The sequence below is a fragment of the Sebastes umbrosus genome, chromosome 18 (assembly GCF_015220745.1).
Source record: "Sebastes umbrosus isolate fSebUmb1 chromosome 18, fSebUmb1.pri, whole genome shotgun sequence".
Lineage (NCBI taxonomy): Eukaryota > Metazoa > Chordata > Actinopteri > Perciformes > Sebastidae > Sebastes > Sebastes umbrosus.
Genome location: NC_051286.1, coordinates 7,524,463 through 7,548,079, shown reverse-complemented (window position 1 = coordinate 7,548,079; position 23,617 = coordinate 7,524,463). Strand labels below are relative to the sequence as shown.

At 38.9% G+C, this 23,617-nt stretch overlaps 1 protein-coding gene across 1 annotated transcript; it reads right to left on the bottom strand.

The window, feature by feature from the left end:
* Positions 1-1,872: 1,872 nt before the first annotated feature.
* esr2a (estrogen receptor 2a) lies at positions 1,873-21,900 on the bottom strand. Its single transcript, XM_037751101.1, has 9 exons — positions 21,678-21,900; positions 13,690-14,523; positions 12,682-12,848; positions 12,193-12,309; positions 10,770-11,078; positions 9,251-9,389; positions 6,033-6,166; positions 5,241-5,424; positions 1,873-4,252 (listed from the first exon to the last, which is right to left on the bottom strand). The coding sequence occupies exons 2-9, from the start codon at positions 14,085-14,087 to the stop codon at positions 4,015-4,017; spliced, it is 1,686 nt and encodes a 561-aa protein (XP_037607029.1). The 5' UTR covers positions 14,088-14,523; positions 21,678-21,900; the 3' UTR covers positions 1,873-4,014.
* Positions 21,901-23,617: the final 1,717 nt, after the last annotated feature.

Here is a 23,617-nt window from a genome sequence, read left to right as displayed (position 1 = left end):
GAATGATTTCATAAAAAAAACGTCATAGTATAGTATGTCATAAACAATTAAATTAGATTAGATTTTTAGATTAAACTTTATTGTTATTGCTCAAAGTACAGGTACTGAGACAATGAAATGCACTATGCACTGTGTACAGTGTATATACAAATGAAAATCTTTCACGTGGAATATACAGTAAAGATTATGAATACATTACATACATAATAGAAAATAACAGAGAGCACGTCTCCAAATCTTGAACAGTATCGGGTGCCAGGTAGTGGTAAGAACAGAAGAAACAAATCACCGGCACTCACAAATGAAGAGTCTTTTTTGGTTTATTCTGGGCAATCAAACGTAAACAAACGCGTTTCACGCTGACGCTGATGACGGCTTATAGCTGAAACGCGTTTGTTTACGTTTGATTGCCCAGAATAAACCAAAAAAGACTCTTTATCTGTGAGTGCCCGTGATTTGTTTCTTCTACACTACATACATGCACTATGAGTAGTATGAACAGTTTCAACAGTGTGTATGATTGCTGTCACCAAGGTGAGGAGTTCTTCAAGGTGTCAGCTGTTTGGAGAAAAGCGGTTGCTGAGCCTGCTGGTGGTGTAGCGGAGAGTCGTGGAGCGAAGAGTTCTGTAGTGCCTCCCAGAGGGCAGGAGGGAAAGCAGTCTGTGGCTGAGGTGAAAGTTTTGCTATTACTGTCATATTAAGGTTTGTTATAAGATAGTATAGTATATCAAAAAAAAAAAAAAAGTCATGGTAAAACATGTCGAAAAAAAGTCATAGAGTAGTGTCGAAAAAATAAAAAAAGTCATAGTATAGTATGTTGAAAAAAAGTCAGTATAGTATGACGAAAAAATTGAAAAATGTCATAGTATAGTATGTTGAAAAAAAAGTCATAAAATAGTATGACGAAAAAATAAAGAAAAGCCATAATACAGTATGTCGAAAAAAAATTCATAGTATAGTATATCGAAAAAATAAAGTTGTAATATAGTATGACGAAAAAATAAAAAAAGCCATAGTACAGTATGTCGAAAAAATAAAAAAAAGTCATAGTATAGTATGTTGAAAAAAAACTAAAAAAAAAAAAATTGTATAGTATGATGAATTTTTTTTTAAAAAGCCTTAGTATTATATGTCGGGAAAAAAAAGTCATAGTATATCGAAAGAATAAAAGAAGTCATATCATAGTATGTTGAAAATATTTTTTAAAAGTCATGGTATATTATGTCCAAAAAATTAAAAAGTCATATTATAGTATATCGAAAAAATTTAAAAGTAATATTATAGTATGTCGAAAATAAAGTCAGAGTATGTCAAAAAAAACGTCATAGTATACTATGTTGAAAAAAAGTCATAGTATAAGGATAAAATAAAAAAAAGTCATATAGTATGAGGATAAAATAAAAAAAAGTCATAGTACAGTATGTCGAAAAAATAAAAAGTCATAGTATATAGAATGTCGGAAAAAAAAACCCAAAAGAAACATAGTATAGTATGACGACATTTTAAAAAAAAAGCCTTAGTATATGTCGAAAAAATTAAAAAGTCATATTATAGTATGTCGAAAAAATAAAAAAAAAAGTGGTATAGTATAGTATGATGAAAAAATAAAAAAAAAAGCCTAAGTGTAGTATGTAAAAAAAATAAAATAAAGTCATAGTATAGTATGTCGAAAAATAAGTCCTAAACTTGAGAACAGTAGTTTTGGAAAAATCTCAAGGCCCACTTACTAGCTCTTTCTGGATCTTTTAGCTATCAATAAGTACACTAAAATCACTAGTGAATGTTTAAAGCTCTAGAATTAAAAGTAAACAAGTGAAGAAAAGAGGACTTCACTGTCCACTATTACAAACCACAAATAAAAATGCCACTGTATTATCTGTACAATATTTTTGCTTTATTTAATAAACCAGAGAGAATTGATATATGTATAAACATACAACAAAAACAGTGATCATCCACTAACTGCATAGTGGATGAACACACTTGAGATAATTTTTGATAATTGACGGAATACCCAGAAGTCCTTTCACCCAGATTTCTACTTGTTTATTAGGGCTGTCCCGAATACCATTGTTTGGGCTTCAGAGCTTCGGTGAGAAATGTTCAAAGGTTTAGGGCAGCACAGCAGGCCGACATGTTCGTCTGTCTGTCTCCATCTCCCCCGTTTCAGTGCCGCTGCCGCACTACTGTGCACGAACGCACCTCTACACACAACAAACAGCGATATCCGTCTGAGAATAATGAAGAATGTTGTGGAATTATTCCTTATTTCCTGGGCTATTTTGGGATTGATACTTTATTATTACATACTTATATATATATAAAAAGGTCAAATACCATGGCAACGGTCAAAGCTTTGAAGCATTCGGGTCAGCCCCCGCTGTTTATACATCATTGTTAAAAGTGATCACAAGAAATCAACCATCCAATCATATATTATGACAATCTTTTCTGGGAACATAGAGTACAATCTAAGTACATGTACAAGGTGAAAATACAGTTTTTGATGTATGGTGATAAAAAAGTGTGACCAGAGGAAAAGCACAAGACAGACATGACTGAACTGGTACAGAAGTTCATGGTGGGGTGGGGGGAGGTGGAGGGGTTTTCTACATATTTACATAATATTATGCGCCTGTCTTGCAGTGATCCTGATTGTCGAAGCTGCATCACGACTGTGTACACACGATGGCTACGGCAGCAAGTTCCAAGATACAAAAATATTTTTTTCCTTTTCTTCAAGCAAAACTTGACAGGTAGGAGTGCAATGTTGTCATAAGAGCAATAGTGGTTATGATTTGTCTTTGACGAGAAAGCCAGCACCGGGTTGCACCAGCTGTGCTTAAGTTCAAAGCCGTTTTGAACGTCATTTCTAACTTAAGTGAAAATGTGAACTCATTTCCAGGTTTTAGGACTCATTCCTGTAGCACTCTGTTTGTTTAGTCCAGTGAATTAAATATCTGACAAATCCATTTATTCATGTCGATGAAGAAAATGTAAATCCAATACATACCCAGAGATATTATAGAATTAGCTACCTCGATAGAAGCTGTATAAAAAAAAAAAATCTTCTCTGTTTATATCATCATATTGCCCAAGCCCATCTATATCTATCTTTGCTACAACAGGGGTTGCACATATCTTTTTTTTGTTAGCGTGGTTGTTATCTTTTCAGTCATTATTTACACAGCGTTCCCTGTTGGATCTCCAGACGATGAATATATATGAATATGATTCAAGATGAAATTAGCTGCTGAGCTCCAGAGAATCATGGCAGTAACATATAGAGAGGCCAAGTCCCGCCCCTTTCGGTGGAACACCATGGGACCTTATTTCGGAAAAAAAAACATGAACGGCAGTCAACAACGGAGAGAGATAAATATTTTTTTTGATCCTGTTTGAATTGCACCGTGAATCACACATATGATGTTTCTCAATTTAAAAGACAATTTTGCAAGTCAAGAAAGTCTCAGTTTGTCATAGTATCGTTTAGTTTTGTGTGAAACCTCTCAGTGAACTACATCTCTCGTCTCGTCACACCAACACTAGCTAACAAATGAAACATTATCATACCTGATGTAAGATGTAGACAAAGACATCACTTACATCATGTGTGAATCATCGTGCAATTCAAACGGGATCAAAAAAAATTGCCTCTCGCCGTTGACTTCCGTTCATATTTTTCCCGTAATACGGTCACATGGTGGTCCACCAGAAGGGGCGGGGCTTCACCTCTCTATTACATGAACATTTAAACGAGAACTGGTGCTACTAGCCAAATTACAACAACAAATTGTTTCCAATCTGGCTTCTCAATAATATCTGGTGATAAGGCAATGAATACTGAACGTTTGGTCTTCTGCTGAGTGATGTCTTGAGATCAAGTTCACCAGAGTTAGTACACAGGGTCTCGAAGCTTGAGTTTCGCATATGAGAGTTCAGCAGAATGTTCCAGTCTCATCAGTCTTGTGAACTACTTTTTGTGCAAAAGCGGTGAAAGCTCATTGCATCTGACTACTGTGGTTCACCTCCGTCTCCAGTGCTGCTGGGAGTCCAGGTATTTGAGGGGCCGCTGCCGGAGCTGTGCGGCCGAGCAGGAACCTCCGTCTGGTCCCCGGGCTCCTGCTGGGGAGGCCGATGGGGCAGACGGGAGCCGTGCATGATGTGGGCATCCAACATCTCCAGCAGCAGGTCATACAAAGGCACCATGTTCTTCATTTTCATGCCGTGGAGGTGGTCCATGCCTTTGTTACTAGAGGAATAGAGAGAGAGTTGGAGAGTAATAAAGGCAGGTGGTTTTTCTGTGGCACAGCGATGAGCGTAATGACTTTTGATTACAAGATAAGTTCGGTCAAGATGATGATGATGGGGAGTCACATGTGAGCAGCACTTTGTGGCTTTATATAATAATAGTGCACAAAATCAGCATATTAAAGGTCGGGTCAGTAATGCAGAGAAACAAGAACAATAGATTTTAAAAATGATTCAACCGAAAAACCGAACCCAGTGTTGCCAACTCTTTTCCAATGAAAGTAGCAAGCAGCACTAGCTCCAAAAAAATCACTAAATCTAGCAAGATAGTCGCCAAATCGGCAACACTGACAGTCCGTCTGTTCAGGCCTCCCTCCATGGCTCACATGGCTGCTGTGAAAAGGGACTACTGTTAGTACTCACAGCTGTCAAGCTAGCAGCTTGTTGAAGACTCCTATGACGCATGTAGATAGGCATTCGGGCCGAATGAAATGATTGGACGGGCTTATTACAGTCCTGCTACAGCCACAGATAGAGAGGTGAAGTCCCGCCCCTTCCTGTGGACCACCATGGGACTTTATTTCGGAAAAAATATGAACGGTAGTCAACGACGGCGAGAGACAAATAATTTTTTATATCCTGTTTGAATTGCGCCATGAATCACACATATGATGTTTGTCAATTTAAAACATCATTTTGAAAGTCAAGAGAGACGCAGTTTGTCGTAAAACTGAAAATATAAGACTACACACACAAAAGTGGCGTAAGTGGCGTCTCTCTCTCTGAAGCTACGACGCCTGTGTGTTTCATACTGGGATGAGCTCACACCAGCAAATTCAAAAAATGAATTTGAACCGCACTTCCAACCCTACCTTTAAGTAAATAATGACAAAGTTTAAAGGAACTGAGGACCATTTTTTTCCAACATTGAATGAATACATAAATGATCAATTTTGCATCAGAACATTCATGACATGGGGTTGTTTTACCTGGCATGGCGGATGTGTGAGAGCAGCATGAGCAGGTGGGCGAGGCGGGTGTACTGTTGGCGGAAGGTGAGGCCAGTTTTGGCGATGGCCCACACCAGAGCGTCCGTCACAGCGTCCAGAAGACGCAGCAGCTTGGAGCGACTCTGCAGCTCCTCGCTGCCCTCTGACGAGCTGAGGCACATGTCTGGTAACACACAGAAAGACATTCAGGCTTTAATTAAAATGACAATTCTAGTGTGATTGGAGCTTTTTCTAATTCCCCTCAATTTAGTTTTTTTTTTAAAGCATATATTTTGAATCACATGTCATCTAAATATCAAACATTTCTACAAGTAAAGAATATGCCATGACTGTATAAACAACTGAACAGCTGGTGAAAGTATTTTGTTTAGAGATGGACTACGCTGGTGGAGGTAAACGTTAATTACTCCTCCGGTGTAGCTGCTCACCAGAGAGGCTCTGACCCTGTTCATCCTCTGTCAGACACTGAGTCTGTTGCTGCGAGCATTCAGCAGAACCAGTGAGAGCATACACAGTGTTCCCATTAGGGTTGGTCACTTGTAAGTTATTTAGCTGGTCCCCTTGCCAACCCTGTGCAGACTCACGCACAGACAAGATTACATGCTGAGACACCAATCAAACACCCCCTTGCTCTGGTTTCACGTACTGGAGCATCACACACACACACACACACACATACACACATGCATGTCTTGATACATCACTCAGAGAGGACACAGGCAAATAAGAGGCCTTACAATTGTATGTACGCCCCCACACACACACACTTACTGGAGTTAAGGAGGATCATGGCCTTGAGGCAGACGTACTCCTCTCTCTGGAGCTTGAGTTCTCTCACCCTGGACGTGGCCGCTATCAGCATATCAAAGATCTCCGAGAAGCCCTGGACACAGTTCCCCTCTTCTCTACCATACAAAGACACAAACACAACTAGTTATTTATCACAAACCACTCTGGATTTTTGCCTCACCAAATTAGGAAAAAGAAATCCTGTGACATTTTGCAAAAACGCTGTTGAGGGTTTAACTCCCACCAAGATCCAAAAATGGCAATGAAGCGGTGCTGGTTTAGTAGTTAGTATTATTATAAAGGAGGGAGGGAGATGAAGAGTTAGTTTTATCACAATCAGGTTTATTTTGCCAAGTACATACATACAGGGAATTTGACTCCAGTTTTATGCAGCTCTCTCAGTGTACTTACACAGAATAGAAGCAATTTCTAATTTGCGATTTTTAGGTTGTAGCGGGTTGAGTTTTAAAGCTAGAGTGAAGATACTGGTATCATATGAAAGTAGAAAACCAAAGGAAGCATGCCCCACTTTATGATAATCACATGCAGTTTGGGGGCAAGTCATAGTCAAGTCAGCACACTGACACACTGACAGCTGTTGTTGCCTGTTGGGCTGCAGTTTGCCATGCTATGTGTTGAGCATATTTTTTATGCTAAATGCAGTATCTGTGAGGGTTTCTGGACAATATTTGTCATTGTTTTGTGTTGTTAATTGATTTCCAATAACAAATATATCCATACATTTGCATAAAGCAAGCTTTTTTGCCCACTCCCATGTTGATAAGAGTATTAAATACTTGACAAATCTCTCTTTACGTGCGATGTTCATGTGCAATTAATCGATTAACCATGGACAATTATGTGATTAAATATTATAATTGGTGGACAGACCTAGTAAGTACTGTATTTAAATACAATTTTGAGGTACTAGTACTTCATTTTATTCTACTTTATACTACTTTACTACATTGCCAAAGGAAATATTATGCATTTTACGGACTGCTTTGGTTACCGGTTACTTTTCAGAATAAAATCTTTCATACAAAACATTCGATGACTTTATAAAATATGATGCAGCTATAACACTTAAGTCCCGACAAGATGTTGATGCATCAATATCAATGATCTAATAATATACTAATATAACAGGGACCATTCTGCATTATAACTACTTATACTTTTGATATTTTAAGTACTATTGACCTCTGACCTCAAACATTTTGATATTTTCCTCTTTATGTCATAAAATGTTGTAATAAATGTTTTTATAATTAAAACTTTCATGAAGTTTAAAAAGATTAAAATCCCTGAAAAGTGCTGTAAAAAAAATAAATTTGAATGCAAGATTTTAACAGGAGTATGTTTACAGTGTGGTGTTGCTACTTTTATTTATATAAATTATCAGAATACTTCTTTCTACACTGGAAAATGAATTGTCCTGTGAGCCGTTGACTACAGAGCGTGCACTGCACCGTTTCAAAAGGTACGATATGATAATAAGGGCCACCACACCGGAAGTGTTGTTGAGTGAGAGAGGTCAGGACACTTTGTTCCAGCTTTAGAGGCAGCTGAGCACCGGCAGAAACTAAACGCGAGCGCAGATGCGGGCAGAGCTGCTTGTTTACGGTCGGTTTCTGAATGACAGTGCTGCGGAGGAGTTACCAGTTTGCACTCCCACATTAAAAAGGAAATGAAGCTACATCTTTGTTATTCATTAACAGCATGATCTAAATCAGATTGTGGTTCGCCAACTGTTGCACGGATGTGGGATGACGTATGACTTCAGTTTATACTGTACATATAACGGGTATATAGTGTACTGTGTTTTTAAGGCCGATACTGATGATGATAATTGAGAGTAAAAAAAAAAAAAAAAAGGATAATATATCTGCCAGTATTCCCTTTTCCATACGTAAACAAAAGGTTTACAACTTTAAGTGATACTTGGCAAAATGTTTAAGATTTCAGTCCTAGTTGATTTAGTGACACCCGTGGTTACCGTGGCAACAAAGGTGAAGTTTAATACTACAGCAAACACTCCTTTGAGCAGCTACTTTGTCAGAACGCAGGAATACATACATACACAGTTTCCTGTGAATCTCGTGTGAAGGAAATTTGAATGTAGTGCAGGAATGGCGGACCCTGCCACTAACAATGAAAACAACTACATAGAGAGGTAATTACAGAATGTAAATGCATTGAATGGCTATTGCTGAGAAAATGCTGACCATAAATAGTATCACAAACGGGGTTTGATTTCATCAGAATTTTACAGGTTATAACTTTAAATTTGTTTTTTATTGTGATTGTGAAGATATCTTCAAGAATTACATTTTAGAGATGAACAACAGACCTGTCAGTGCTCTCTGGTGGATGAATTATGTAATGGCATTGTCTGGCATTTCTTGTTACTTATCGGCTAACATGTATGCCAATAACGATATATCTGATATAAGCTAATATGAGCAATAAAAGCCATTCCAAAAGCATGGCTTTAAGGATGACACTTGCTAAAAGAAAATGTCAGCATCTATAGCACAAAGCCCCTAAGTTACAGTTTTATTATCCAGGTCATTTGATTGCCTCCCATTGATTTCTGATACTATAGGTGAGGCGACACCCGTTTTCGTTGGTTTGTAAAATGCCGTGACGAAGACCTACAGTGGTTGGAACTTGTTGACTTGATGATTTAGCCACTATAATAAAGGTTTTTAATCATTCCTCGTTGTCACTTGTTCTAAGATTTCAGAGTGCCTGGATTGCCTTCCTGTGTATCCTGCTTTATCCCCGTTTTCCAAGAGCACCCAACACGTATTTGATTTACAGTTGAGTACACTGAGCAACCAGTTATCCTTCTCTCCTTACAATATATACTGTTGAACCTGTAATTTTACTGGCTTCTACAGTCAGACATGTTTTGGGAGTGTGAAAGCATGAAACAGACTCAAAACAAACATCACACCAAAGTGAGAGTTAGCAATGCTGTGGTTTGCAAAAGTAGAGAGTGTAACACAGTGTTTGCAATAAATACCGGGTATGGCGGAAAGGGTTGAAACAAGCTACTTTGATGACAACAATAGTGATTTATATTTGAAATATGTGTGCTTTTATAAATGCAGGTAACATTCAACCTAACATCCACAATAAAGATGGTAAACTGAAGCTTGTGCAGTAGATATGTGAGGTGTTGGCGGTGGTACCTGCTCAGGCTGAGGTCTGGGGAGAAGATAAGTTTCCCTGGATGGTCCACTGACCTCCACATCAGTCCGATCATCAGCACCTCCAGCCAGCAGCACTCCAGCAGGTGCACCTGATCCAAGAGGCCGAGCTCTATGAACCCTGAGGAAGAGACATGATTAAATAGTATTTAATTTGTGCTGCCAGTGATGCTCCACACAGACGACTAACAGCGCTCATTTTGTTCAAACCAATGCTGAAACGATAAGTTCATTGATAAGTCAAACAATGTGAAGATGTTACTTTGGGTTCCGGGAAATTGCAATTGGTATTTTTTACCATTTTTATTGTTTTATTTCTTATATTTTGTACAGTAGGCTAAATATTAGGGATGTCAGTCGATTAAAATATTTAATCATGGTTAATCGCAAATTAATCAAATTTTTATCTGTTCCAAATGTACCTTAAAGGGAGATTTGTCAAGTATTTAATACTCTTAAAAAATATGTTAATAAGAAAAAATAACTGTTAAATGCAGCCCTAATTTAAATAAATTATGATGTAATGTATCAGACCCCAAATCAGGTTACAACCAGGTTAAGACCAGCATTTTTGGGGGCCATGTCCACACTGTCACTGTATGGCCTGTGCTGTTATCTGATTTCAGAAAGGCTATGAGTGACTCTGCCTGGTGAGGACACACAAACATGTCACTTTAGCGGGGTAAAGGTTTCTGTGTCATAATGTCTGCCTGAAGCACAGAAAGAGGCCATGGCTGAAAATCGGTTGAAGTCACAGCGTGTTGTTTGTTCAAAACTTTCATATTGGTCAAACCGGCAGTCTGAATGGATCAGCGCTTGTCTCAGATGCAAAATAAAGCCGAGACAATTACGACGGCTGGCCAAGATACAGTCATTAACTTAGTTGTAGAGCAGACTGAACTGCTCTGCCGGGTGTTCAAAAGATGAGGCATAAAAACATCATTATATAAATATCACTAAAGCAATTTTATCTTCATGCAATTTTAAGGTAAAATCAATGAAATGTGTTTTGCTATTTAGCTTGGACTCCTGGGTCTTTACAATATGCTTCATGAGATTTGGTATCAAGAGCTTTAAAGACCATTCAGGTTGGGAAAGTTCCAAATTACTAACTCTACAACAAACAAAATGTTTTCAATAGAAAGAGAGAAGATTCTTGAAGATTTTGTTATGCGTTTTACATTTTACTTTTGATAGTTTGAATGTGATATCGGTCAAAAATGAACTCTATAATGAGATCATCAATGCAGAATAGTTTGAAATTGGGAAATACTCTTATTCGCATTCTTGCCAAGATTTACGCCGGGTTCACAGTGAATGCCAAAAAAGGTGTCACTAAAGGATATGCTCTGACTTTTTCATGATATCTAAGCTCTCCTAAGTGGTTTCACTTATTATTATAAGTCGCTTTGGACAAAAGCATCTGCCAAACAAATGTAAAGTCACTAAAATAAATTGTAATTTTCCTTTTTAAAGGATCCCTGGATACCCCGACACACACCTGGAATCTTCTTGGCCCAGCTGATCATGTGGACCAGCTCCTTATCAGCCAGGTTGGTGAGCGACATCATGACGTTTGCTTCAGTCAGCGGCCTCCTCATGTCATTCATGAGGTAGATCTCTGGCGGCTCCGCCTCCATTATCCGCCCAATCAGCTGCTCTGGGGTCAGTGCAGGAAGGTTGGGAGCGTTTAACGAACCCTCCGCCGGTCCGGTTAACGCCTTTGGTCCGTTGGCTCTGCCCTGTGAGGACAGACGGGTCACTCGCCTCGCTTGGGGGTTCCTGTAGTTCCCACGCTCCTTTCGCATACCTGAGACAAAGAGAACAAGCCTTTTACAATTGTGCTGGACATATCTCACTATCCATACTGTGTTTATGAAATATGGCTATTGTTTGGTTTATTTTCATGTTTTAAATTCTAGAGTCACACGGTTTATCATACCATGTCCTGTCATGTTCAGTTTTATATTATCCAGCAAAGAAACCAGTGGAATTGAATTGAATTGACTGAATGTTGTATTACAGAGACTCATGACTGTTATGGAAAGTTAAAGTTACATCTCCTCTCTCGTACAATTCTCGAGCTTCCAGCTGTGCAACTACTTCACTCAGAGCAGCTGTCAATCATGACGTCTCATCCCGTTTTTATAGCATCAAATAACTAATTAAAACCAAACTTATCAGACAAATATAACATACATCAGTGTGAGACTCACTATAAAGCTCCATAAAGCTGAGGGGATATACATTGTTATTATGGAAATATTGATTATAGCTGCTTTAAAAAGATGAATACAGTGTGAGTCACTTGAAATCCCCTTAAGCAAACAACAATCTCCTCCGCTTTATGCAGCTGTTGAACGGATTTAGTTTACATGGACATGAAGAACCACCTTTTCTGGCTGCTGGAGTGGGATCATGTTGCTCTGGGAAAACATTGTAGAACTAACAACGCCACGGGGAACTTGTGATCACCAGATTTTTCTTATGACAGACGGGAATCATAACTGCATGTTGGTTAAAAAAAGTAAAGAATGTGTATCTGAGATATATTTAAATGAAAGTTAACTTTATATAAGACTTATAGTATGGCATTATTAATGCATTAGACTGATGATTGCTGTTCTGCCGAAAGCATGCTTTCTCTGTTAAACTAGCAAGCATGATCATTAAAATTTGGCTAGCTGTAAGTTCAAACCTGGCACAACTATGGGCCATATCTGATCATCTGAGGGCCACTTTTGCTCAAGATATCTGTGTGCATGTGATTAACGCCTGATATCGGCCAATCTATCAGCTCTTTCCTGCTCCCAACTGTCGCTATTATATCTTCCTTAAAAAATCCACCATCTGTCAACCTCTTGTTTCTTGTTCCTTGGGGGGGCAGAAAAAGAAAACAAAAAACACAAAGAAGAGACACTCACCACACTTGGTCATGCCAACTTCACAGCATTTGCGAAGGCGACATGCCTGGCAGCTCTTCCGGCGGTTCTTGTCTATAGTGCACTGATTGGTTGCTGGGCAGATGTAGTCATTGTGTCCTGAAAAACAAAGAGAAGGAGAAAGAGACAAGATGAAGACAGAAAGACAACAAAGACAGAGAAAAAGGCATTTTTAAGGACCAGACAGACTTGTAGATTGACGGACACATTCCTGGAAATTCCACAAGAGCTTAGCGCCGGCTCACTGCAAAATAAACACCTGCTAAAGGAGGCTGATGACAAGCTTGTACTGTTTTTCGTTTGTTTTGGGATCATTTCAAGCCCCGTACTGAATTGTGAACCTGCTAGTGAAACTGTCCATGAAGGGCGGAAACCGCAGTCCAGATGTTGGGATTCAGCTACAGTAAATGTTTAAACACAAACCATGATGTTTTTTCAAACATTAACCAAGTAGTTGTTTTTGTGTCTCACCTTGGATGCTCCTCTTGAAGAAGGCCTTACACCCCTCACACGACCAGACGCCGTAGTGGTAGCCCGAGGCGTAGTCGTGACACACAGCACAGTAGTGGAGGTCCGCCTTCCCGCCGGATGACACCACGGCTTCCTCGCTCTCCTGAGAACGCCTCCTCACATTCTTACTAACAGACAAGTTGCAGTCATTATTTCAAGACAAAAACATGTGGAGTAAGTCATTTAATGAGGTGTTACATTTTAATTAATCATTACCACGGTAGTATGTTTACAGATTGTTTTGGCTCACTGCTGCCTTTCTTAAGCAAGTAATAATTGAGAGAGACAAGAAGAAAAGGTCATTTATTAACGGTTATATTTTGACAAGTTAAGTCCAAATTTGGGGTTTTAAAAATGCAACTGTGAATACTGACTATGGCTGAAATAATTTGGCAGTTAATCGTCATTAATTTTAATTATTGTTTAATAAGTTGAATCATTTATCAACCAAAATGTTTTACATTTGCTGTTTCCTGCTTGTCAAATGTGGGGAACGGCTACTTTTCTCAGCTTTATATTGTTAATTTAATAGTTTGGGGGTTTTGGACTGTTGGACTGACAAAACAAGTCATTTGAAGACATGATGTAACTAAATAATGAACCAATTTATTTAAAAAAATAATCAACAGATTAAGCATTAATTAAAAAAATATAATTTGTTGCAGCCTTGCTACCGACTGGTGAGCTTGGGTGATAGTTAAAGGTACAGTCTGTAGGATTTGGCGGCATCTAGCGGTGAGGTAGAGACATGGCGGCCGGCTCTGTGAAGAGGACCTGCTCCCTATGTAGATATAAACGGCTCATTCTATGGTAACGAAACTCAATGATTCTTATTTTCAGGTGATTATACACTAAAGAAAACATACTTATTAATATTATATTCCATTTCCGCTAATAGATCCTCCTAATTGTTACACACTGTTCCTTTAAAACAGTACGCCAAAGTGAGGAAGTGATGCACCATCCTACCTGGTTGCTAGGACACTGTCCCGCTGTGACAGCTCCATCCATGGACTCTGGATCGGCTGCCCGTGCTGAGGCCGAGCCTGAGAGGAGTGCAGGGGTATGGATGGCCCCACGTGGCCGTGGCTGGGCCAGAATAAAGAGGGGTTTAGTGACTGATGGACAGAGGGGCAGTCTGAAATGCCCGGACCGGAATAGGTGAAGATAGTCGGACTGTAGAAAGGTATGGTGGTGAACTCGTGGCCGAGGTCGGTGTAAGGGGAGGGGATGCAGATGGGCTGGCTGGTTTCCATGGACAAGGCAGGAGAAGAGGAGGTGAGGACGTGACTGCCAACTCGACTGGAGTCCACCTCATGGAGCTGGAGGAGGGGCTGATCCTTCTCTGGAGGGGAGGCAACCGCCATCGCAACGTCAAACAGTCTCAGTATCACTAGATTTACCACATCATCGACAAAGATTACGAGCCGAGCATAGAGTTTTCTCCTGGTGTCAAGTTCACTGTGGTAATGTCATTATCTACGAATACTGGCACTGAAAAATAAAAGCAAAGAGCAGCAGATCTACCTACACAGGCCGGGGTCGTTCAGTTTTACTCATGAGCTCACATCATTCCCAGAATGATGGATGACTCCAATAAACCTGTGTCTGACTTTGGTTCAACTGCGCTCACTGTGATCACATGATCAACCCGATGATCCAGAGGATAGTGAACACAGTCCGTCCACCACGGAGCAGGGAAGATGCTCAGTGCTCAGTCTCAGTCTCAGTCTCAGTCCAGCCATGAGTGTCACATCATTAAGAGGTAGCACATGGAGTCAGATGTGTGGCAAGTCTTTCCGCCTGAAAGACAAAGAGGAAAACACTCGTTTGAACTGAAGTACTTGTTGTGACACTCCGTTAAGTTTCAGGTATGACCACGTGTTATCTTATCACATGACCAATGAGATGACACCTGAGCAAGGCTGTGAGATACAGTCAAAAGCTCTGGAAAAAGCCAGTAAGAGAAGAAAAATTAACACAGATCTCAGGTAATATTTTAGACCATACTGATGGGATTTTGTTGAAATTTAAGAGATTATGTATTTTGTTAAATTAACTTTTGTCCTAAAGAAATTATGAAAATGTAATAAGATTTATTATTTATTTTAATTTTTTAATGAAAATGTCACCATTTTTACAATCAATTTTTTGGGGGGGAGGTTGTTGTTTTTTGTTTTACAAAATAATATTTTTGCCTATAACTGTAGTTATGTATTTAAGTCTAAAAAAATTATAAAGAAGTATTTTTACACTGAATTTTTGGGGTTGTCTGTATTTTACAAAAACATTATTTCTGATATATTTTTAGGATTTTTTTGCCTATAACTGTATTTTTTTAATTAAGTTAAAAAAAAAGTATTTTTAAACTGAATTTTTTTTTATTGTTTTTATTTTACAGAAAACATAATGTCTGATGTTTTTTGATGATGCCTATAGCTGTAGTTCTATACTTAAGTAAAAAAAAAAAAAAAAAGGTATAAAGAAGTATTTTGAAAATGCAGGAAGATTCAAGTCCTGGCACAATATAAAACAAATTCCATCCAAGGCCACCAAAAATCCTAATCATAAAACTAAAACTATTCATTTTGGAAAAAAAAAACACAGTGTCTGGTGCTCTGTAGATGAAAACAGGTTATGAAATTTAAATTTTTGCTGCACATTCATGATGTGGATTAAAACTGATCATAATTCACCAGACAAACACGATGAGAAGTAAAGCTGTGTGAAAATCCAGGCTACCAGTTGGAATAAAATATTATCGCTGTGAGGTGGAAATTCTTTCAGAGGAGTGCAGTGTCTGAAAAATGACAAGAGGAAATGAGGATTTATAATTTAGACACAGCTGGTAGATCAATAAATGCAGTGCGCACACACACGCACGCACGCACGCACGTACCAAGCATGTAGCCCCACAAATTTATACAAAAAGGTCAAAGCCAAATAAAGCAAAATGTGAAGTGACAGAACACACACACACACACACACACACACACACACACACACGTTTACTCTTACGACATCAGTTAAAGCAAATGCAGCAGAGTTAATCATTCCTGGGTGGCAGCAGTCTGTCTTCAGTCAAAGTGGGTACACACACATCGTCTCCATCTTTTTGGCATAAAGCTCACTTCTGGAAGTCATTATTCACTCAGAAGAAAAAAAGGGTCCATTAATCTCCCCAAATGGCTGAGAGACGCTTTAGTTTGGCTCGCCAACAAAACTCGATAATCCGTAGGAGTAGCTGGAGTCTTGTGCGGTAAGCGTAACGTGAGCTCCGCTGAGAACTGGCGGTAATTAAAGTCACAAATCTGCAACAAATACAGGTGACCGTTAATTATTTTGGATACTGTGGAAAGCACCAAAATGAGTTTTAATTTTTATATCACATTAAAATGCTACCTGAGAAATCTCTCTTGCAGCTGTGAAAACACTTTGGGAAATGGAGTTATTTAAGCATGCTGATCGTTTCTTTCATCGTCAACAACCCTCCAGCTATTTCATTTTAACCACCATTTGAGAGCTACTTATCGAGTTACTCTATGTGAAAGTTACAACAAGCTATATTGAATATAAAAACAGGACACAGTTTTGTTCCATTTTTTTCAGACTCTTCAAATATTCTATAACTGTATTTTTGTACCTTGAATAAGAGACTACCATTGATGCCTTGTTAACAAATAAGAAAGCATTTTTGAAATGGTTGAAATGGTCTTTACACCCCGACAGCGATCCATTACTGATGAGCTCTGAAAAAGGACCGGAAAAGAGCCGTCATCTGTAGCTGCCGTAACCTTCTACCAATCACTGCCTTGCGGTCCGCTTGGAAAGAACCAATCAGATGCCTCCCTGCTCGTACTCCACCCTTGGCGTGCACCAGTCTGAACTCAAAGCGTGTCACCGCCGCACGTTTACTGGAGAATGGAAGAGAAAACTAAAGTAGCACTGCCGCGGTTACTTGTCATGAGGTAGCGTTGTTGAGTTGAGGTCCTCTCTCCGCTCTGTGTCTGTGATGTAGTTATGATGCGGCGGTGCTCGAGCATGTGTGTTGGGGGGCGTTGCCTTGGAAGGAGCCCCGAGGGGCTGGGTTTAGACGGAGCTCCTGATCGATGCTACTTTCAAATTATGCTAGTTTCCAACATCGTCGACCCTACCTTTAAGTAACAAAAAAAGTAGAAATAAGCATTAACCATGTAAACAGTTTAGTAGGAATATTTTCCTTTTTGGAATATTTTCCTTTTTGGAATAAGGGCAAAAACTGGAATATTTGGTGCATGTAAATGTAGTAAATGTTGTGTTTGTAGCTTATTGCACTGCGCCCAAGTGGCCAAAAACATCAGATCATCCTGTTTTTAAGTGTTTGAAATCCCATTCGCATTTTCACTAAAACTGCTAAGATGCTGAATATGTCTGTTTTTACAGTTATTAGTGATGATTATGGACTCAGTGATGTTTCAGACACATTAGCCTTCACACACATAATGGATAGTTTGGAAGTACATTACTCTCAGCTGTTACAACAGCTCGAAGACAACACAATATTTGCTTTTTTTTTTTAAATGACATTTGGTTTGACAAACGATCTATTTCTGGCTGATGATACAGAGTGTGTCTTGGCAGTGGGAGGATGGCTTTACGTCCGTCTTCAAGACGTTTATCAATTCCTACCTGACATTTAGACTGATGACATGCCAGGAAATCAAAGAGACTGAGGTATTCTCCGTTTGAGGTTTAATAACACCGCCTGCCAGCTCATCTGTTTCTGCTTGAATCACGGGGAATGAGTAATGATATAAAGTACACTGGCTCATCAACATATGCAGCCCAACGATCAATAATACGCCAACAGACATCAGAATGTGAGGATATCATATATATTCTCCAGGTTATACGCTGCTGAAAGCATAAAGCAGTAAACAGCGCCGTTACTGTAGTTTCACAAGTTTCCAATGACCTTGTGTCTGTAACCAATGAACTAACTCCTAAAACAAATAAGTCACTTTAAGAGAAAAGAAAAGAGATCGTGGCACAATTTAGCTGCTTCAATTACCATTTGGGGGTAAAAGCAGATGTGGAAGAGTTTTTGTTTCCTTTGAAGCTTTGACCTTGCCTTCAATCCTCCTCACTATCACACTATGCAGCAGCTGGCAGCTCATTGTGAGAGAAAACCTCCTCCGCAGCGCTGCTCATCCTGCCGCCAAACTCACACAGACAATAGGAATGTACAGTAAACCATTGTTCCTTTATAGAACTGGAGTTTTAAGGAGTTTAAATGCTTTGATAACGAGACCAAAACGTTCTGGTCTCTAACCATTACTGCCTTACAGGGCTATTGAAAAATAGCGAAGGAACGCACAAGTTTAACATTGTGCAGAGCATAGGGATGCACCGCTCTATCTTTTTCAGTCCTGATACCGATAGCGATACCTGGGCTTCGGGTATCGGCCGATACCGAGTACCGATCCGATACCAGTGTTTGATTAATAATCTGTATGCCTCACTGTGTGGAAGTCACCGGGATCAGTCTTTTATGTGTAAGGCAACATCAGGCTAGACTAAAACATTGCTTTCTCAACTTTGTCAAACTGAATGCGACAAATAAATACATAGATATAAATTTACTGAATTGTTATTTATTGTTAAAATAATTAAATCGTACACCAGCAACTTGGTAAAAAATCTTCAAAAATAACAAGAATTACATTCAAGTGTGCACCTTTTTAATGCCGCAACAAATTGGTCAAAACTTAAACAGGAATTACAATTCCAGTCTATAATTTATATAAACATAGAACTGAATTAAATATATTGGCCCCACTGTCATCAATACCCGACCAAGCTATTTTGGGCAGTATCGGCCCGATGTCCGATCCGGAATCGGTATCGGTGCATCCTACTTAGGCTGCCTGCTTGGGCATTTGTTGAGATGGACACAGGTAAACAACAGGTTAACATGAGTGGGAGAGGACTGACCTGGACTTCCGCAGAAGTCAAATGTTTGCTTGACATCTGGGCCAAAGAGAACATACAGAATATGCTAAATACTGTCTGCAAACATAGTGACGTTTGTAAAATCATTTGAGATAAACTGGAGCAGTGATTGGTGTGCACTGGAAATCAGTGCCGAGTCAAAGTGACAGTACTTTGACAGAAATATATTACAGTCTGCAATTACCTGCATAAAAGTGGCAGCTTTAAGTTAAATAAGCTCTTTCGTACACACCCCTCAGCAAATTTATTTTTTTATTTGGTCTGCTTTAATTTGTGCACTGGGAAACAGAACCAGACTAAATAGAAAATGAACCAAAAGTATTAATTTCACTCTGATTTGGACTATGGCTTGTGAAAGCACCCTTATACACTAATCCATACACACACACACGCACGAACGCACGCACGCACGCACGCACGCACGCACGCACGCACGCACGCACGCACGCACGCACGCACGCACGTACGCACGTACCAAGCATGTAGCCCCACAAATTTATACAAAAAGGTCAAAGCCAAATAAAGCAAAATGTGAAGTGACAGAACCGTTCCTGGTCATTAGCCAGAAGTGCATGCCTTTTACACAAAAGCTCAAGGCCATGTCGTTTTCCCATCCTAAAAGCTCCCTGCCTCCCTAAAATCAGGCGGAAACGGATGTGAACCAGCTCTGCAGAAAGAAACCGTAGCGTACTATATACAGTCAGGGAGTATGAGGGACGGTTAGCGCCAGAGAATGTGAAAGATCTCTTTGAATTGTTCGCCCCGCTGCTGAAAAACCTCAAGGTGACAGCGAGAGATTTATGTGCTCATTTTATACTTTATATTTACTGCAGTTGCGTTTAAAAAACATTAAATTGAACATTACATATAAAAGGTTGCATGATAGTTTACGTCATGTACTTGACTGTAGTAACGCACGAGTGGGAGCTCCTCATGTGTGTTTGGCCCCGAGGCAGGACAGAAATCATTCAACTAAGCGTTTACTGTATTGCGCTACACTAAAGATGTTCTTCATCTCAATTTGCATTTCAATATATCGTAATCTAATACAAAACCATCCGAAACTACAGTCTATAAAAATCAACACCATTCTGACAAGTCACAATGTCAACAAAAACCTTGAAATTAAAATATGCTGCAACACAAAGGTAATTTAGTTCAATTTATAATTCCTGTTATTCAGCCTCTTGTAAAAAGTCTTTCTGAGAAAATGTTTCGTTCTGAAACATATCTGGACATCTGGGTCATTAAAATAAACTCCAGTAACAGTGGAAGTTGTGTGATTTATGCCTTTTTATTTCGTTTTTAAAAAATGAGAATGTCTGTGGTTATTGTGAGCATCTACTGTCACACAGCCGGGGCTGAGTGACTGACACTGATTTACGAGTGTCCTTGAGGAAATGCTGTGCGACAACACTAGAAGAAATGACAGTTAGCTCCAAAAACTAAGACTAGAAATATGTATTTTTCTACCTATCTTGAAGGGTACAACCTTGAAAGTAAAATCTTGTCTGTAACCTAATCTGTATTTGTTTCCTTCAAGAAATCTGCCTCTAACATGTAAGTAGTTCATTGAGATCCTGTGTTGGCATTTTAGTTGCAGTAACTGCCTATATCAGGATAAATGCTGTTTATTATGCCCTTTTCTTAAATGGCAGTGATGAATTCTTTAATTTTGCACACTAATACATTCTACAAGTCAACTTCAAGTACAACTTCTGCAACTCGAAAAGTAGACAATGGGAGTGTTAACCTCCCTAAATCAATATAAAGCACTATTATGTTATTTTCTTTTGTTTCCTAATCTTTAGTACAATACAAACTAATTGCAAATTCTCTGATTCCAGCTTCTTAAATGTGAATATATTCTGGTTTCTTTACTCCTCTATGACAGTAAACAAAATATCTTTGAGTCGAAGACAAAACAAGACGTTTGAGGACGTCATCTTGGGCTTTGGGAAACACTGATCAACACTTTTCACCAATTTCTGACATTTTATAGACCAACAACTAATCGATTAATAGATAAAATAATTGACAGATTAATCGACAATAAAAAGAATCATTACTTGCAGCCCTAGTTTTAAGACATTCAACTTTGTACAAGTTTTAAAATATTCACAGTGAATAGAAAAGAAGTTGAAAAAATTGCTGCAGGCATTACAGTACTTCAAACTTTTATCTATTTTCTCGTTCAGTGCGTCCAAAATAAGTAGAATAAATGCAATCAGCTGTTTGACTAGAGGACTTTGCAAACAAAAAATCTAAAATAAAATCAATGATTGAACTGGAAAACGCTGTAGTGATCCAACACCAGATGCACAGTTCAAATAAGGGGAAAGTCAATTATTTCTGTGAGCCCGTCTGAATCGCAGCAGCTTGCTGATAGCAGCAGCATGTTTACACAGAGATAAGTGCTTTTTCAAGTAGGTGAAGAAAATTCACATTAAATGTAAAAGGCTGATTCTCAGAGTAGATTACAGACTCTCAAATAGACACTTATCACATCAGGCATTCATATTGTTATCCAATTATGGATAGATCTGAGGATTATAAGATCTTGTGGTGAGATGCATTTATGATAAGCAGCATTAATTATCTGACTGCACAATTCAATCATATTCAACATTATCCCTCATCATATCTTTACAGATATCCCTTTTTTTTTATCATTTTAAGTCTAGCTGTCAAAGAGGCTGATTATGTACAGTTGAGATCAAGAAATGATTGAATAAAATCTCCCAGTCTTGGTAATGATTTCTTTATTCTATTAACCTACCAGTCTATCTGATATATGTCACATGCAGTTACAGGCCTTCTACTTGTTGCTTGCAGCCTAGATATTAGTAGTAAATCAGTGGGACGGTGGGGATTTCACACTAATGTCCTGTCTGCTGCACTGCACGTCACCTGATTTAACACAAACATTAGTAAATTGAATTCATAAACATTGGAAATATTCTTACCCTCTTCCTCCACAATCACCAGTTGCAGATAAAGTTTTGATAATATGAAGTCCCGCTGTGGTGTCACATGCTGGTGAAGTGTGAAATAAACAGTTTAAAAGGAGCTGCTGTGAGCTGCAGGAAGGCCAAACACAGAGTAAGTTCACACACAGTCAGATTGCGTTCATATACGACACACGGCTGTTGCTGTCAGCCCAGAGGCAAACCACCAGCTGCTTTGAGGGAAATGAGGTCAAGTCAGACAGAATGAGGTGCACAAGATCTGGTCAGTGCCTTCAAAATAAAATGAACACTTTGCTGGGGTTTGTTTTTAATATCATTCAACATCTATCTGCAGAAACCTCAACATGATGAAAAATATGAATAAAGTGAAAAATGCAACAATTAAAGTAGATAAACTTTTTGAAGATTTTTGGAGAGCTTATTTTAAACTGGTTATCCTTTGGCTTTCTCTTGAGTTTACACATTTTTATAAGGTGGGTTGTAGGGCTGGGCAATATATCGATATCGTGATATGAGACTTGATAGATTAGATAGATTAGATTTTGGATATCGTAATATGGCATAAGTGATGTCTTTTCCTGGTTTTAAAGGCTGTATTACACAAGGGCTGTCCCGAATACCATTTTTTGGGCTTCGAAGCTTCGGTGCAAAATATTCGAAGGTATTCAAAGCTTCGGGACAGTGCCGCTGACGCACTACTGTACATGCATGCACCTCTACACATATACAGCGATATCCGTCTGAGAATAACTAATAATAAATAATGTTGAGGGATTATTCTTTATTTCATTGGATATTTTGGGATTTATACATTATTATTACATTCTTATATATATAAAAAAAAACGAAGCATTCAAATACTGAGGTTGGAGGTTGATTGCCATGGCAACGGCCGTAGCTTCGAAGCATTCGAGTCAGTGAAACAACATGCTTTGCACAGTTAGATGAGTATAGTTTATGATGATTAGCTTTCCATCTAGCTTTGAGTGTGATGTCCATAAAGTTGGTTTGTAAAAATCAGGCACAATAATAAACAGATGCGTTCCAAATTACATAATTTTTCTATTTACTTTTAGTACAGCTGCCCTTACAAAGTACATGCTGTTACATGCAGCATGCATAGAATTGGGACACACTGCTTCGTTATAACATTGCGCCTTGAACTTTGACCCTCATATATCCGCCGTGCAGAGGATTGTGGGTCAGATTAGCCAGAAAAGCATGCTGGCTTGCATACAGCAAAATGCGACCGGATGCAGTAGGACATCCTGGTATTTTCGACATACTGCATTTGACATACTATGTATTGGGACATACTAAATCTTTTTCTGGCACTCAGTATGAGATTTTCTTTTTACTTGTAAGTATGTGCTTTTATTTTGAAGGAAACCCCCCTCAGTTAGGTCTTTCATATCATTATGTGAACTTGACGGCTGCTCAGTGAAAGTGGCCTAACGACGTCAGAATACACCACACCTTCCTGGTTGGTGTGTTCTCACAGAGTAATCTAATCCTAATTGCGATAATTTGGTTTAACTTCGCTGTTCCCTCTCAAAGTCAGACACAAGCAGGTAATTCTGGGGTGAAAAAAACACAATATGTATACATGTTATACATGTAAATATTTTTCCATTTTATTATTTGACTTTGCTAAATTTTAACTTACACTGAGTGCACATTTTGGAGGCTCTCCATAAACCTAGCAGTCACTCAATAGATCACCATTGGTTTTGTTGGCTGGTGAGTCAAGCAAATCCAGCAGCCACTTGCATATTTTACCAGCAAGTGGCTGGTGGCTGGTGCTAATTTTTAACGTATGGATTATCCCCCAGAGCATGTTTGGCCATACATTACAGCGGTCTGGCCTAGTGCCGTGTACAGCCAAAGTCTGACCTCTGCCTTCCTCTGAGATCATTAGCAAACAGTCCAGAGAGGAA